We start from the raw sequence: 18720 nt of genomic DNA, 5'->3' as shown, positions 1-18720 counted from the left end.
TGCAGTGGATGGAGGCCCTGGCACACCATTCTCTTCCTCTCTCTACATACGTGCTTCTTTCTCTAATAAGCAAATACTTAAAAAAAAAAAAAAATCTGTTTTTTTTTCCCCCTTACCTACCAAGGACTAAAAGTTCAAGAACAAAATGTATAGAAATCAGGTGAGTTCCCTTGGTCATCCTACATAACAAAACATGTTTTAATAACTGAATTTGATGCAAAGTTTTCTCCTGCCAACTATTATTTTCCATTTTGAGAAAATTCAAACCTACAGAAAAGTTGAAATAGCAAATAGTGCATTATAAACCACTTCCCCAGCTCAGCAGTTGACACACAGTGTATTTTTTTGTTTCTCTCTAACCACACAGGGACATTTTGTCACCTGAGCCACTTTCAGATACCAGAACACCTCGCCCTTAATTCTTCAGTGGGTAGTCCTAAGACCAGAGACTTTCCTTTACACCTCGAACGTCAACATCACCTCTTTACCTAGTAAACTCAGTATTTATAATCACCTACTATAGATGCCACACCTAGTTTCCTCCAAAATGTCAACAGTTTCTCATCTGAAGAGTCACCCAATGTTTCTAAACAACCTACCATTGTCCTGCCCATCCAGTGCCGTTTGATCTGGAACTGTTCCTTTGTATTTCTGTGTTCATCTTGATAGATTTTAAAACGTGGCCAAGTTGCCTTTTGATATGTCAAATACTATGATGTTACCTTGGGGCTTTTTCATTATTTTGAAGATGTTTTGGCAAGAAGACAATACTGGGGCTGGAGAGATGGCTTAGCGGTTAAGCGCTTGCCTGTGAAGCCTAAGGACCCCGGTTCGAGGCTCGGTTCCCCAGGTCCCACGTTAGCCAGATGCACAAGGGGGCGCACACGTCTGGAGTTCGTTTGCAGAGGCTGGAAGCCCGGGCGCGCCCATTCTCTCTCTCTCCCTCTATCTGTCTTTCTCTCTGTGTCTGTCGCTCTCAAATAAATAAAAAGAAGACAATACCGGTGGTGTGACTCAAAAGACCCCGCTGGAGTCATCTGACCCACCCCGGCCACTGTCACGGAGCTATGTAGCCAATCTCTTCATTGTGAAGATATACTTCTTCCTTTATGGTTAGTGTAATAGGAGTTGAGACTGTGCAAAGGGGTAGTTCCCTTAAGCCTAATGATTTTTAAGCATCTATTAATGAGCCTTGCTTGAATCAGTTATTATACTGGAAATTGACACTCTTCTATAAAAAGGTCCCTGTTTTTGGTTCCCCCCCCTTAAAAATCCAAGATCTTATTGGTTATATTTTTTTATTTGAGAGAGAGAAAGAGGCACAGAAAGAGAGAATGAGCACACCAGGACTTGCAAATGAACTCCAGACACACGTGGCATCCTGGGCATCTGGCTTACGTGGGTACTGGGGAAACAAGCCCGGGTCTTTGGCTTCATAGGCAAGCACCTTAGCCACTAAGCCATCTTTCCAGCCCTATTGCTTATCTTAAAACTCAATGTTCTAAAACACATTACGATTGTTCCTTTTAAATTTTATTTCAAATAGTCCTTAATTTTGTCCTTTAAGCCAGCTTTTGTCTCTCATTAGTCTCTGGGCGTCTTCCCACTGGGACATTCCAGGCTCACTTTGTTTTATCTGCCTCACTCCTGGGCCATTTTCCCAAACATCCTTAGTTCTGTGAAAACATACTTTGGAACTGAGGGAGTAAACGTGCTAATAGCTGGTGGTTAAAGCTTGTAGGCTTAGGCCAATGGGGAGGTCTGGGGAGAAAAAGAGGGAAAATACACACATAAAAACATATACATGTTCATACAAATACTTCTGGTTCAACAATAGTAACAAAGGGTCTCTCTTTAGTCTAGACTGGCCTGGAATTCACTATGTAGTCCTCAAGGTGACCTTGAACTCAGTGATCCTCCTACCTCTGCCTGGGGTTAACGGGCGTGCACCACCATGCCCAACTAAGATCTTTTTATGTACTGTTGAATCATACTGAATGGTCCTCCCCAAGTCAAATAAAAGGCAAGTAAATTCTGCTTCTATTACATATATACTGGAAGTGGTAGTAGAGTTCCAGGTTGCATTTTAAAAAGTGTGGGGGGCTGGACAGATGGCTTAGTGGTTAAGCGCTTGCCTGTGAAGCCTAAGGACCCCAGTTCGAGGCTCGGTTCCCCAGGTCCCACGTTAGCCAGATGCACAAGGGGGCGCACGTGTCTGGAGTTCGTTTGCAGAGGCTGGAAGCCCTGGTGCGCCCATTCTCTCTCTCTCCCTGTATCTGTCTTTCTATGTCTGTTGCTCTCAAATAAATAAATTTAAAAAAAAAAATTAAAAAGTGGGGGGGGGGGGCAACTTAAACAACTAGGGTCTTAAAGGCTACATTAAACAGCTAGATTACACTGCCCGTCTTCACTTGTTACTGTAATAGGATAATCTATTTGTAAAGAAGAGAGGTTAATTAGCTCATGGTTCTGGAGGCTGAGAAGTCCAAAAGCATGGTGCTGGGATCTGGCGGGGACACCTTACCATGCTAACATAGCAGAGGGCGGAACACTGCGAAGCAGAGCAAGGCTCATGCCACCATGGGATTCCCACTTTCATGTGCTCACCCAGTCCTAATTGCCTACTAAAGGTCCCACTTCCAAATCCACTATTATGGGGATTCGGAAATTACGTCTCTAACACATGATCATCTGGGGGACATATTCAACCATAGAATTTTTGAATAAATAAAACTTTCCAACTATGGAAGAAAGGACTGACTTTAATTCAGCCTTTAATTTTGCCAAATATAAATGAAGGTGGTGTGTCCATCAAACTGCCCATGGGTTACTGCTGCTCTCCTTTTGGTCTGAGAAGCTTCTTTTTGCAGATGGTGATGATTTCTGCAGAGATTCAAAATTTGCCAGAAGTGCTGAGAAGTGACAGTTGCTCAGCACTCAGGGAGACATCTCTGTCACATCCTGCAAGACTCAGGGAGCAGTGTGGAAGAAAGGGCAGAAAGAATGTAAGGGCCCGGGCTGGGGGTGGGGATGGCTCAGTGGTTAAAGGCGCTTGCTTGCTTGCAAAACCTGCCGGCCTGGGTTCAATTCCCCAGTACCCATGTATTCGTTTGAAGCAGTAAGAGACCCTGACACACCCATTCTTTCACACTCTTCCTCTGCAAATAAAAAAATACATAAATTCACAAGAAAAGGAGGAAGAGGAGGAGGAGAAATGGGAGAAGTGCTTTGTTCTTGGACATGAAGTGGTTGTGTTCATGATCACAAAACACTTTTCTTTGCCTGCACAATACTGGGTCCACCAACATGTCTTCATGGATGATGGAAGGCAGCAAAAGAAATCAAGACATCAAAATAGAAGGACTAGTTGGAAAGAAGGGAATCAGTGAAAGGGGGAGGGGAAAGTAATGGGAGGGAATTATGATCAAAATATATTACATACATGTATGAAAGTTGTAAGTTTAACATTTTATTTATTTGAGAGAGAAAAAAAGAATGGGAATGGGTGCCCCAGGGCCTTCAGCCGCTGCAAGCAAACTTCAGATGCATATGCCACCTTGTGCATTTGGCTTAACATGGGCACTGAGGAATTGAACCTGGGTCTTTAGGTTTTTGCAGACAAGTGCCTTATTCACTAAGCCATCTCTCCAGCCCGTCAGTAAGTTTTTAAATGCTGCCAAATAAAGTCTTCTATTTCAGGTGTTCTATATTCCCCTTAGATTCAGTGGTCTGAATTCCCCCCACAGGTAAGGGTTCAAGACAGGTTCACAGGCCTGCCTAAAATGTACCACACAGTCAGAGACACTTTGAGGATGTCACCTGCAGTCACAGAGCTTTATTTTAAACCGATTGTAAGTATCTAAAGATCAAAGTTCAGTAATGCACAAAAATAAAAAGAACATCAGCAGCCGTGGCTGTCTAGGGACTGCTCATTCTGACGGCAGAAGAAGAACTACTCCGAATGTCAAACAAAGGGTGACTCTGAGCTGCGGAGTTAAAAGGACCTTGGTGCTACTATTGTGAAGGTGGCTGGTGGCTTCTGGAAAGGACCCATCAGTGACTTTTCCATTTAATGGGTCCTTAGTCTTGACTACCAAAGCATCCCTTTTCCTAGAGAAAAGTACTAGTAATAAATATTTATGCAGAACATACCCAGTAAGCCTTACTAACATCTCAGAAAGTCTTACTAAATAAAAATGTGAACACTTGTTGGCATAGTGCCAGTTGGTGGTGACTCAGGAATGATTTACTAGCTGATAAATACTTTAAACTTCATCCGCACTGGTTACCCTCCTGCCTCAGAAATGCGTAAGATAACTTTGATTAAACCCTCCTGGTTCCTCGTTTAACGACTAAATTCAAACAGAACTAGCAGGAAAACTAACTCCTAGGCTTGTGACATAAGTAGGTCAGCATCCTAAACCCTCATCTGAAGTGGCCTAGTTATCTTCAGAAACTACTCCACAACTTAGCCTTGGAAAAAAATGTGGAAAATCAGAGAAAAGGCAGAGAGAAATAAATGAGCACCCGTCACACACTGCATGTCATCGTCTGCATTGATTCCTGGCTCGGGAGGACTTTATTTTTTGCTGTCTTTCACTTTTCCTTGATCCTCCACTTTCTTGATGGCCGCTCGGATGGCCTCCTGGTCACCCAGAAACTGGTGAGGCCCAACGGCATGCAGGTTCTCATCCAGCTCCAGCAGAATCGGGACTCCTGTGGGAAGAGTGATGTTGACGATGTCTTCATCGGAGATACCTGTTGGTAGGAGAGAAGGAAGAATGTTACCTACTCGGGAGGGCACTGACTTGGTCTCATATGAAGCCATGCCACACACTGTGAAAGCCTCCACTTACAATTCCAGGACACCAAGAACTTTCTAGAAATTAAAAACAGAAAGCTTAGACAGTATGCTAAGTCTGAGAACAATACAGACATTCTAGTTCAGGCTGTTTTCTATCCAAATCTGAAAGGAATGAAAAACTATCATCGAGTCTTAAAAAGCAATCAGCAAGTCTTAAAATCAAGGCTTTTTATTAGTCATTGAAGCAATTTTTTTTTTTTTAAACTAGAAAACAGTTGGTTTTCCAAACTAAATGAGCTTAAAGTACCCTGGGCTACACCCATTCAAGCAAGGACTTTCCCTTAGGTGCTCAGGAAGCATAGGCCAGGAGAATCAGGAAAGGACTTGTCAACCTGTCTTGGAAACAAGTCCTTAGTCTCTTGCCCCTTAACACCTCAACTGCCAAGAGGAGAAGGTATGTATAGTGAACAGGTCACCTTTAGTCCTATTTAAATATAAGAAAGTTATGGGCAATTCAACTGACAAAAAGAGTTAGTAATATTCTTATTATTAGAATTACTTTAAACAAGAAAAAGCTAATACTATATTATACTATATGAATTATATATTAACCCTTTTATTAATCACACCCATCCAATGAGTCTACAAGCTATTATCTTCTCCTTGTAACAGGTTCTGGCATAGAAAATTTAAGTAAACAGCTCAAGACCCCACACAGAGTAAATGGCAGAGCCTGGATTCAAACCCAGGCACCTGGATCTATTACTTTGATAATGCTAAATATGATGTGACATCTCTCAGGTCTCCGAGTTTCACAATAGGCAAAGAGAAGGCATGAAGAAAGAATTGGAGGTGAAAAAGTCTGAGGAGAGTCCAAGGGTCTGTGTTCACATAATGGTGGCAGGATAAGTTACTACCAGTTAGTTATCAATGCACTTTGTCATTTTAATTAGCCGCTGGTCAAAAATATGAGCATAGGGCTGAAGAGATTGCCTAGTGGTTAAGGTGTGCACCTGCAAAGCCAAAGGACCTCGGTTTGATTCCCCAAGACCCACATAAGCCAGATACACAAGGTGGTGCATGCGTCTGGAGTTCATTTGCAGTGGCTGGAGGCCCTAACATGCCCATTCTCTCCCTCCTTCCCTCCCCCCTCCCCCTGCCTCTTTTCTCCCTCCCCCCCTCCCCCCTCTAAAAAAAAAGAGCACAGTCAAGTCATGGACACAGTGCACTGGATCTTTACAATTTTACCTGCACTCCCAGAAGAGCTACTTGGTAACTCTTATGCATAAGCTAGCCACACTCAAACAGCTATTAAATGATTGTGGATATCAAACTAATTGACAAAAGGTTAATCTCTGCACGGGCTAAGCCTGAGGACACAGAAGACTGTGCACCTTGGGTGTAGCTTCTGGAAGATAAGGATTTCACAAGTTCTCCAAAGATTTCCTGATAAACACAACTCATGACCTGATCTGATCCAAACTTGTGACAGACTGTCTTATGCTCAGACTCCCCATAGCTTTCACTGTCTGAAACTGAAGAAAAGCTGCTAGTACACTCAGTTTGAGGAGCACTCAAATGCATCCCTGATCCTCCTTTAAATCGTATTTTGTGTGTTGTGTGTTCATTTCGCATTCTTCCAGACACAACTGGATGGTGATGCCAAACGGCGCGCACTACCTTCCTCGTTCCAATAGGCTGCCCATCTTAGGAAATTAACTTTTCTGGACCTCTGACACACCCACCTCAAACACACACACAAATAAAAGATTGTAGGATAGGAGAAACAGCACCCAGGAGAGCGCAGCATTCTCTGTGGTAGGCGGTTCTTCTCTCCTTCTAGGGTGAAGACTTAGAACACTACTAAAAGCCACTGCTTAGCCCTGCCCAGTCCGCACCCTCACACGGGATTACCACCATCAGCAGAGACAAGAACAGACACACAGCAGACAGACTTTCAGCTGCTCACTGTGCAGATGACGGCTCTGGAGTCTAGAGGCTTCTGACTCCATGAGGTGAGAAGAGTCAGCTGGCTGGCTATGCAGCAGCTGTCACATGCCTCCCCTGGACAGAGGACATGGGTAACAGATGGCCAAGAAGGCTCTAGAATCTAGAGCTTCTTACTCTCAAATCCAGGGGAAGTATGTAACTTGTGTTTTGATTTTACAGTGCTCACAGTAAGAGATGGTCTTGAATCTCAGATGAAACTTCAGACTTCTGAACAAAGTTGGTAAAGACGATGTGGACAGTAAGGTTGGGCTGAGTGCATTTTGCACTGTGAGGCGATCCTGAGTAAATGGGGGCCAGGGGCAGGATGTGGTGGTTTGAATGTAGATGTATGTCCCCTACAGCCTCAAGTATTTTTTTTTTTATTTTAGTATTTATTCTTTTATTTGCAAGCAGAGAGAGAGGGAATGAGAATGGGCATGCCAGGACCTCCAACTGCTGCAAATAAACTCCAAATGCACGAGCCACTGTGCATTTGGCTTACATGGGTACTGGGGAATTGAACCTGTGTCCTTAGGCTTTGCAGAGAAGTACCTTAACTGCTAAGCCACCTCTCCAGCCCCAAGTATTTTTTTTTAAATTAAGATTGAGTTGGCTACTTAAGTCTCCAGCAGGCAGATCTATTACTCTCTCAGCCCTCCAAACCTGATGGTTTCTCATCCATAGATTCAATCAACCACAGAGAGACAATATTCTGGGGGAAAAAAATCTGCACCTGGATCCGATAGTTCCAGACTTTTTGTCCCCATCATTTCCTGAAAAAGACAATATAACAAAAGAGACAGTATAACAAATGGTTCTAAGCATGGTAAGTAATCCAGAAGAAATGTAAAGTATATGGGAAGATGCGTACAGGTTGCATACAAATACCATGCTATTATCCACATAAGGGACTTGAGCATCCAGAGATTTTGTCATTTACAGGGTCTTCTGAAATAACACTCCATGCCTGAGGGCCTACTACATATTAAAAGCTACTGATTTATACCCTCCACTGGTGAATTTTACGTGGTTTATGCCACAATAAAGTTGTTAAAGAACATGTTCAAGTCACAAGACTGTTAAAGGTAAAAAAACGGACCTGTTCCTGTTTTGTTTTTCACTTCCAGGTCCCAGGAGTTAAAACCCTAGTCATCTGACTTGTCCACAGTTATTTCCATCACCAAAGGTGAGAGACAATGTTTGGGTTTCTGCTCTGCCCTGGTAAAAGCTAGTTCTAAGTGGACATCGGCACCCAGGGTTTCCTGGACAGGCAGGAGTGCCTAAGCTTCTTAAAGTAGGTAAGCATGGGGGTGATGGTGGTTTGGGGGTTACCGCCTATAGCCGTGCAAACCTGTTCTTTATCTGCACTATGTGCCTAGGGCCATACCACATGGGACGTGTGTGATCACGGTCTCAGACGGAACCAGATTCAGCGGGTCCTCTCACTAATCACTTTCAAGTTCATGCCCACGGCCTGAAGACCCATTTTTGTGTGAGCCCGCTAACCAAAAGCCATCAGGACTATATTTCACCAACAAAAGAACAAATGCTCAAAAAAAGGATGTGTTTCTAATAAACAAAGTTAATGTTCCACTTTAATGACTACTGAAGCTATTCACACAGAAGACTAATTATGTACAAATATTTAAAATACCCAGACTGGTTAATAATCAGTCAATGAGACTTAAGCAACTGACATTTAAAAATAGCAAATTAAGAAAAACCCCAGGAAGCGATTACTCATTGCTAACTTCTGGCATACACTACTTTCTTCCATTGCAGCTGCACTGGATTAAACCAAACTGAATTACCACTAAACTATGCAATAAACTCATTCACTGGGACATTATATAAAGTTAAAATGGGTGGTCAAATATCTCATCCCCTGATGCCCTGATAACTGGCTCAGATGTTTCTGTCTTTGAAACAGGGTCTTCCGTATTCTAGGCCATCTTTTAACTCACTGCATAGCCAAGGATGACTGTCTCCACCTCCCGAGTGTTGGCATGGGCCACCATGAACTCAGGGCTCCGGGCATCCCAGGCAAGCCATTCTGTCCACTGGACTACATCCTCAGCCTCTGGCTTTTTTTTTTTTTTTTTTTTTAAATGCTGAGTCCAAGTGCCAAGTTCTCACACTGTATTTCCACTTCTCCACTATTCTTCTGTGACCATCTCCTTGTATAATCTGTCTGGAATTCTCTTGGTCTCATTATATGGCCTAGGGTGGCCCTGAACTCAAGATCCTCTGATTTCAGCCTCTTCTGGAGGACTGGGGTTACAGGTGGTCCCTGGCCTGTCTTTGATTTTTTTTTTAATTCATTTTTATTTATTTATTTGAGAGTGACAGAGAAAGAGGCAGAGAGAGAGAGAGAGAGAGAGAGGGAGAGGGGGAGAGAGGGGGAGAATGGGCGCGCCAGGGCCTCCAGCCACTGCAAATGAACTCCAGATGCGTGCGCCCCCTTGTGCATCTGGCTAACATGGGTTCTGGGGAAACAAACCTCAAACTGGGGTCCTTAGGCTTCACAGGCAAGCACTTAACCGTGAAGCCATCTCTCCAGCCCATGTCTTTGATTCTTGAATTTTTGTGTAGCAGCATCTAGAAGTTCACTACAGTCAGCTGAAATGACTGTGATATTTCAAGAAAGAAAGAATGGAAGCTTGTGGGTAAGTCGGGGGGGGGGGGGCTATACCTTAATGAACAATGGGGATAAATTCAGACTACTTCATTTTCTGCACATAGAATTAACTTCAGAAAGTTAGATTTGTATCTACAAGCACCCTCTCCCAGGTAGCAGGGATAGGAACCAAAGCACAGGCTGCGGGTGCTTCTGGCTAACCTGGGGAGGGGTGGCGGAAACCCGGGTGACCACGGCCCTGAGAACAGGAACCATGTTGTGCCCATTCTTCTATGCCTTGGGTTCTTAAAGCAGTGCCTGACCACTGCCAGGATTTAATAACTATTGAACTAGGAGCCAGAAACTACCAAGCTAAAAACTCCACTAAATACATTACAACTTTATTTATTATATGAACATACTTTTTACATGTAACTGAAGGTCAAAATGTTAATTAAAAATTCCAAAGCACAAAGCTTCTATAACAAAGCTCTGTGTACAAAGCTCTCCAAGGACTCTTGTCAGTTGTACAGTTGGGTGAAATTTCCGAAAGAGACCAGAAGGAGCATGTGAGGTGACAGGACAGTGTGTGCCCAATTAATGTGAAGGCGCTACCGTTGCCTTTGGGCCCAAAGCAGGACCTGATCGAGTGGCCTCCAGGCACACAGAATTGAATGCATTCTAGCTTTTTTGGCTTCCAAATTAAATCTACTCCTTCACTGTTGGAGCCTTGTTTAACACTGTGTTCCCATTATGAACGTAACAAGAAGAAAAAAAGGGGGCTTAAATGGTTCTGAGACTGGAACAGAAAGCTGTTCACAGCCGGTGCTAATAAGTCAACAGGTCAGGTTAAGTGTGTTCTACTTGTCCTGGTTTTCTCCAAACTGATGAAAGTCTCTGATGCCAGGAAACAGAAGAAGAGACATTTAGAGCCCAAGAATATTTGTTACAGGACAGAAGGAGATCAATTCTGCCATGCCTACATTTTGAGACTTCAACCAAAAAGAAACAGCTCTAGTCAGTTCATTCAACTGTGAGATCTCACCCATTTCCCTTCTCGGGCCACACTGTCACAATTTGGATTCTATCCAGATGATGGGTGGTGAGATTTCTGGACCTGTCTATCACCAGTGTGAGCTGAAGGAAGAGATTCTGGACTTCATAAATAATCCACCAATTTTTAATTTGAGTTCTTTAAACTTTCGATGTTACATATGTGCAGCTTAAAAGATGGACTGGAGGAAACAATTAAAATGAGCTTTTAAGTATTAAAACACGATACCGGCCTCTAGTTTACAAGAAGACAAAGAATTCATTCTACTTCTAATTTTATAGTTAGGGATGTAATAAAGTTTAAAAATGAAGGTTTCTATAGATTTAGTACACTTAAATAAAGTGCAACCATACCATTTAGCAACTATGTCTCCCAGAAAAGAGGCTTGAATTTGCTGCTTGAAAATATCACACTAAATGCCAAAGGTGACAAACACCTTAGTCCCCAGTCTCCACGGCTAGCTCCAGCTGACCTTTCCTCCCAGTTCTCTAATTTCCTGTCACCGGTTCTTTGCTTGGCTAGGTGCCAAGCTGCACAAGTCTCTTCAGGGACACCTGTCTGTCTTACATGAGCTTCTTGCCTGCCACTCATTCCAAACTGCAAGCTGTCCCAGTCCTGTACTTGAGCTCAGAATGAACAATCTAGTTCCTCAGGCAAGGTGCAGACTGACTATACACCAATGCTCAGTTTGGTGCCCAGCTTTTCCTTCAATGTGGACCAGCAAGAAACAAACAGGAAGTGCCTATGCCAACCACAAGAAAAACATACCTCTGTCTGGGTCACTGTGGAACAGGGTGTTGGGTACTAGGCCTATGTCAGAAATTTCCTTGGTGTTTTGTGAAAAGCATGCTTGAGCCAAGTGGAATCAGGTGCTGCTTGAGCCTGGATTTATCTTATCTAACCTGGTAATTATTTATGTCCTCAAAAGTCAGCGAAGTCATTCCTTTAAAGGGAATTTTATTATTAGATATTTGCTGAATTGTCTTCTTTCTCCTAGAAGTACTGACAACTGTCAGATTAAAAGTAAAGCAGGGCTGGAGAGATGGCTTAGTGGTTAAGCGCTTGCCTGTGAAGCCTAAGGACCTAGGTTCAAGGCTCGATTCCCCAGGACCCACGTTAGCCATATGCACAAGGGGGCACATGTGTCTGGAGTTCATTTGCAGTGGCTGGAGATCCTGGCGTGCCCTCCCTCTCCCTCCCTCTCTCTCTCTCTGCCTCTTTATCACTTTCAAATAAATAAATAAACAAAAAAAATTTTTTAAAGTGAAGCAACTTCAATCATACAATTTATAAGCACGGATATAATATCAACAAATCAATGGGCATGCTAGAAGCCATCTTCCTCAGTCAAGAAGTTTGTCGCAGGGCTGGATTAGTGGTTAAGGTGTTTGCCTGCCAAGCTAAGGATCCAGGTTCAATTCCCCAGTACCCACATAAACCAGATGCACAAGTTGGCACATGTGTCTGGAGTTCGCATGCTGTAGCTAGAGGCCCTGGCATGTCCATTCTCACTAATAAGTAAGAAATATTTTTAAAACTAAAAATAATAAATATGATTTAGGTACCCTTAAGCAGCAGAATGAAACATAGTATTTAGCCACTTTCCAAAGATTTAAGAGTCACATTCTAGGGCTGGAGAGATGGCTTAGCGGTTGAGCGCTTGCCTGTGAAGCCTAAGGACCCCGGTTCGAGGCTCGGTTCCCCAGGTCCCACGTTAGCCAGATGCACAAGGGGGTGCACACATCTGGAGTTCGTTTGCAGAGGCTGGAAGCCCTGGCGTGCCCATTCTCTCTCTCTCCCTCTATTTTTCTCTCTGTGTCTGTCACTCTCAAATAAATAAATAAAAATTAATAAAAAAAAGAGTCACATTCTAGTTTCTACATTAAACTATATATATATACATATATATACACAGTATGTATGTAAAGTTTCGAGGACTGGGCTTGGCAGGCATGAGCTCCACTTTAAAAGGCTTCTTTGCATAGCTGTGCCAGGGAGTGCCAGTCACAGACCACAACGTTACAATAGCAGTAGAAAGACTCTCAATTCATTGTACTAAAGTTTTTTAATGGTATACCTGCCAAAGAGGTTCTTGACTCAGCTATTTGCAAAGCAATGTTATGAATAAAGAATAAGAAAGGATTAAGCCGGGCGTGGTGGCACACGCCTTTAATCCCAGCACTCGGGAGGCAGAGGTAGGAGGATCACTGTGAGTACAAGGCCACCCTGAAACTACATGGTGAATTCCAGGTCAGCCCGGACTAGAGTGAGACCCTGCCTTGAGAGGAAAAAAAAAAAAAAAAGGGATGGGCTAAAGAGATGGCTCAGCAGTTAAGGCCCTTTCTTGCAAAGCCTGATGATATGGGTTCAGTTACCCAGTACCCACATAAAGCCAGGTGCACAAAGTGGTGCATGCATCTGGAGTTTGTTTGCAGCAGCTAGAGGCCCAGATATGCCCATTCTCTCTCATTGCTCACAAATATATATGTACAAATAGAAAGGGAGAAAGGGCTGTTAGGAGGAGGGGACAGCAGAGGCAGAGAGGGACAAAATGCTGGAAGGAGAAAGGTCTAAAGGGATTCAAGAAAGGGGATGGAGGACAAAGCTTAAAACATGTTAGGGTAGCAACTGTGTGTAGAAACTGAGTGAACTGGATTCTGACTAATTATGATAATGGCCAAGTCACCTGAGGCTGGTCTGGGTTTCGTCTGCCTATAATAGCACCTGTCTTCTTTCTCACATGTGAAAGGCAAGTCAGTCTGCATCTGACTGCCTAGACAACAAAGCCACCGTACCAAACACTTGAGAACAGCCTGCCACCCTGAGAACCAACCTCCTGTTCCCACATCCCACCGCTCAGGTACACAGGCACCACTGCATGGAGACCAGAGAGCAGCAGAGCAAGGCGAGCACGCCCTTAGCAAACCCTCTTCTAACTCCAGAAGAGAGGCCTACGGTCTCATCATTGAACTGCGGTTACCCTTCTTCCTAAAATTTTAGGTAGGACAGTATGCAGCCACTGACTATCAGTTACCACACTCCTTCCAAGCAGCAGCACAAGCACTTTAAAAGTTGGCCAAGCAATGTAGGGACAAGGTAGAGCTCATGTAGTAGGGGAGGATCTTTACATAAATGCACGTAGAAAACGTGACTAGGGATAAGGTGAATCTGCAATAGCAACACTATTTAAAAACCAAGATTAGGGCTGGAGAGATGACTTAGCAGTTAAGGCACTTGCCAGCAAAAGGACTCAGGTTCTATTCTGCTGGGCCCCGCAAAAGCCAGATGCACAAAGTGGGTGCGTGCGTCTGGAGTCTGTTTGCACTGGCTGGATGACCTGGCATGCCTATTCCCTCTATCTGTCTCTCTCTCAAATAATAAACAAACAATAAATAAAATCTATTCTTAAAACCCACATTAAAAATTGCCGGGTGTGGTGGAGAATGCCTTTAATCCCAGCACTCAGGAGGCAGAGGTAGGAGGATCATCATGAGTTCAAGGCCACCCTGAGACTACATAGTAAATTCCAGGTCAGCCTGAGCTACAGTGAGACCCTACCTTGAAAAACAAAACAAAAAAAATTGATAACCAAGGGGCTGGAGAGAGAGCTCAATGTTTAAGGTGCTTTCCTGCAAAGCCTAATACGTTCAATTGTCCAGGACCCACATAAGCCAGATGCACAAAGTGGTGCATGCATCAGGAGTTCATATGCACTGGCTGGAGGCCCTGGTGCATCCATATTCATTCTCATTCTCATTGTCTCCGTGTGTGTGTGTGTGTGTGTGTGTGTGTGTGTGTGTGTATCTGCTTGCAAATAAATGAATCTTAAAAAATTGATAACTGTTGTATTTACTGGAAATATGGACTCTGATTATGTGCATTTCTGGTGGAAGCTAATGTCTATACAGTAAGGTGACTATATAGTTCACCATTTGAGCTGGGGTAATTCTGAAAGTAAATGGTGGTATTGTTAATAATTGCATTAAGATAATGGGTATAAACTAGAAAATGGCTTTGTGTGGTCACATAACCACAGTACGTATAAACTGGAAATGTGGTAAATTTTATGAGATTTTTCCACAACAAAAATATACTTGCACCTACCCAAACTGGCAATTACCATGAGAAGGTCAGACTGTCCCTTAAAGGAGGAGGAAATCACTTTTTTTTTTTTTTTTTGAGAAAAGTTAGCATCTAAAAATCAACGAAATACTTTCCTTCATGTTGAGAATTATCAAATACCACAGGAAGCCCTGTAAGCTGAGCTCCTGAAGCGAGGCACATACAGAGGCTGGACCGCAGGACTGACACCGGCGCTCCCACTGTGGCGAGTGAACACTTCTGGAAAAAATGCTAAAAGGGCTGAAATCTTAACAGATGAAACATCACAGACTACTTCTGTAGACCTTGGAAAGCCAGTCATGTTTCGTTCTTACAGCTGTAATGTACAGCAGAGCATCTTAAAACTTTCCACTCACAACCCCTTTTTGCCAGAGGACTTTTTATGCATATGTATACATATGTATGCATGAATGTATGCGTGTATGTGGAGACCAGAGGACAACCTCAGATGACAGGCTCGGGAATATCTTCCACCTCCTTTGAGAAAGGGCCTTCTAGTGGTCTGGAGCGCTATAATTAGACTAGACTAGCTAGCCAGCAGCTCTAGGGATCCTCCTGTCTCTGCCTCCCCGGGCTAGGATTACACACACGTACCAGCACACCCAGCATTTCACAGGGGTTCTGGGAACTGAACTCAGGTTCTCATGTTTTTGAGGCAAGCACTGTAACAACTAAACAGTCTCCACAGCTCCTGCCAGAAAAACTTTCTACACAATTCTGGGTATATAAGTATATAAAATAACAAATGTCAATTAAACATTTACTGATAATAAATCATAAAATGGGGCTGGAAATATGGCTCAGCTGGTAAGATGCTTGCTTTCAATGCCCAATGACCTGGGTTCAATTCCCCAGTACCCACGTTAAGCCAGATACTCATAGTGGCGCATGCATCTGGAGTTTGTTTGTAGTGGTTGAGGCTCTGGCACACCCATTCTTTCTCTCTCCTTGCAAATAAATACATATTCTCAAATATGTATTTAAATTTATTATTGTAAAGCCATTCTACAAGACAATTACATTATTTATTAAAGATGAAAAAATTGCAAATTAATGCAACAGGTGTGCTTAGTTTTACATAAAGAACTAAATCCTGGCGGAATACTTGATACACAGGATGTAGAGCATCTTCATGGTTTCCCAGTGACTGAGGTTTTGATTTTGTCACCATCGCTGCTAAGGATGCTACTTGCATAGATGCACAGTCCACAACAGTGTAAGTAGGTTTAGGGCCACTTCAGAAATGGTTGTTAATTCTGTCCCAATCCCAGAGCAAAATCCATTTAATGGTTTTTGTATGACAAGTCAGCAACTCAAAGAGCAATTTTTAAAACTATTTTTATTTGCAGAGAGAGAGAGAGAGAGAGAAAAAAAATGCATGGCCCAGGACCTCTAGCTACTGCAAACAACATGTGCCACTTGGTGCATCTGGCTTTATGCGGGTGTTGGGGACTTGAACCCACATCATCAGACTCTGCAGGCCTCAGCTGCCGAGCCATCTCTCCAGCCCCTTAAACAGCAATTCTTAAAATCAAACATCCTAACACAATACAAAATCCAAAGATGCGCTTGACACTGACATGCTGAGAAGTGATGGCAAGAACACACTAGCCTTCGCTGTTTGTAATTAAACTGCTGTTTCCGGAAGAGCAGACGCCTTCATGAGCGCAGCGCAAGCACTGCGATTCCTAGCATACACCAGTTTCAACTCTGAGCGGAGGTGTTTCCAGCAGCTTCCACTGGCTCAGCATGGCACAGTAATGTGCTCAGCCCAAAATAGGCACGTTGTATCCAAAACCAAGGCTGCAGTGATGTCTCACATTGCAACGTGGTTGAGTGCTGCTGGAAACAACCGGGCGTGGCACGTGTTGCTTTGAAAGTTTTGGTCATTTTTTTTTTTTAAGAAACTCTTGATTGTTACTTTTTTTCCACAAATTTACTGGATCCTATAATGTGGACTCTATCCCATATGGCTTTTGTGACTCCAGCTTAAGCTATGAGAACGCTTGGACACACACACACACACACACACACACAGAAAGAGACTATGAATGAATGAATGTGGGAGCACGAGGATTTCTAGCTGCTGCAAATAAACTCCAGATGCATGTGCCACTCTGTGCATCTGGCTCTACGTGGGTGCTGGAGAGTAGAACCCAGGTCACTAGGCTTTGCAAGCACCTTAACTGTTGAGCCATTGCACCAGCCTTTGGGCTTTAATTTTAATATGCATGATAAGAGAAGGTTGGTTAATGGAGAATGACTTAAAGGACCCCTAAAATAAGAGATGATGAATTTATGAAATAATCCCAAAATCTAACCCAGCCTTCTTCCTGTGCATAAAATAACCCCCTCCATGTGAGCCCCAACATCGCACCCTGGTCACCAAACCTACCAATGCTATTTTCTAACTCCTTCAGCAGCATTTCCCTTACCCTGCAGGCATCTTCCAGGCCTCTGCTGTTTTCTGTATACACACACTTCCCACGCAGGTCTTTCCTACAACTTTCATAACAACTCCACTGTTTGAATCAATTATCCCTCAAATGAAACATTTTCTATTAAGTTTATCTATGGTATTAAGAACAGGAGTCTTATCTTCAGGTTATTTTAATGTTGTGAGCCTCTGAAAGGTTACTGAGTCAGTCCCACACATGCAACTGTTGAAAGGCCTCTGGAAGAAGCGCTAGCAGTAAGCAGCTTACGGTCAAATGCCTGCTCTGCAAGTCCCTTGCCGTACCAGTGGAAAACTGGGTTTTTCACTTTTCTATACATCCTACAACTCTATGCACTTCTGTTTATCATTTCTAAATACTTGCTCTAAACTACTGTGTTCTTATTCAACAATGACAAAGCCTTTCTTTGAATCCCTTAGTTTTAATGGGATATTAATTCACATGTAATTTAGTAGTGTATCACAGAGTTGTGAGCCACCACAGTTTTCGAATACTTTTATCACCAACAAGAAACTCAGCAATCAACAACTCTCAAGTTCCCCTGCATTCCCCAGTCCTAGGCAACTGTATTCTAATTTCTGCCCCGACAGACTTGCATATCCTGACATTTCAGGAAAGAAATCCCACAATATATGATCCTTTGTGACTAGTTTCTTTCACACAGCATCATGATTTCAGCATTCATCTATGTTACATCATGTATTAGTGCTTCATTCCTTTTACTGCTGAATTGTATTCCACCCTGTGAGCATAGCACATTAAATTCACACACTGATTAGTTAACGGGCATTTGAATATGCTGTTATTAAAGACTATAGACAAGCCGGGCGTGGTGGCACACACCTTTAATCCCAGCACTCGGGAGGCAGAGGTAGGAGGATTGCCGTGAGTTCGGGGCCACCCTGAGACTCCATAGTGAATTCCAAGCAGCCTGGGCTAGAGTGAGACCCTACCTCAAAAAAACAAAAAAAGAAGTCTATTGACAAGTTCCATACTGAAATTTTCATTTCTCTTAATTATCGTTATGGGTTGAATTGGATTCCTGGGGAGGAAAAAAAAAAAGATTTATTGCCAGGCGTGGTGGCGCACACCTTTAATCCCAACATTTGGGAGGCACAGGCAGGAGGATTGCTGAGAGTTTGAGGCCACCCTGAGACTACATAGTGAATTCCAGGTCAGCCTGGGCCAGAGTGAGACCCTACCTTAAAACAAACAAACAAAAACACCCAAAAAACCCAAAAACCTCAACCTCTAGGAACTCATGATGTGATCTAATTGAGAAATCAGGTCTTTACTGGGTGGTGTGGGGGGGGAATGTAAGCTAAAGTGAGGTCCTCAGGGTATATTCTAATTCAGTATTACTGACAGCCTTACTAAAAGAAGAAATCTGGACAAGAGCAGTCACCCTACAGAGAGGAGGAGGGCTGGAAGGGTGAAGGCAAACAGCAGACTGCTGGCGCTCCCCAGATCCCTGCAGGAGGGAGCGGATAATCCTGCTAATGTCTAGAATTCACGACAACTGCTCCCTCAAGACATTCCTGTTGTTGAAAGCCAGCTGGTTTTCAGTACTTCCCTACAGCAACACTAAGACACCAATACAGGTACAGATGGAGGAGCACATGGTAGGTATATGGAATCCCTTGAAGAGCAGGCAAATCATTTCCCAAGGCAGGCAAAT

The 18720-nt window shown here is 43.3% G+C and overlaps 1 protein-coding gene across 1 annotated transcript in view; it reads right to left on the bottom strand.

Annotated features, from left to right (window-relative positions):
* Positions 1–3805: 3805 nt before the first annotated feature.
* The window catches only part of Bpgm (bisphosphoglycerate mutase), a 28484-nt gene continuing 13569 nt past the window's right edge, over positions 3806–18720 (bottom strand). Inside the window, exon 3 of the mRNA XM_004661194.2 lies at positions 3806–4758. Within this exon, the coding sequence (XP_004661251.1) occupies positions 4580–4758 (179 nt within the window). The 3' untranslated portion in view covers positions 3806–4579. The remainder of the gene's footprint in view (positions 4759–18720) is intronic.

Source organism: Jaculus jaculus, chromosome 10, assembly GCF_020740685.1.
Source record: "Jaculus jaculus isolate mJacJac1 chromosome 10, mJacJac1.mat.Y.cur, whole genome shotgun sequence".
NCBI classification, from domain to species: Eukaryota; Metazoa; Chordata; class Mammalia; order Rodentia; family Dipodidae; genus Jaculus; species Jaculus jaculus.
The sequence above is the reverse complement of the archived record's forward strand: the minus strand, read 5'-3'. Positions and strand labels throughout refer to the sequence as shown.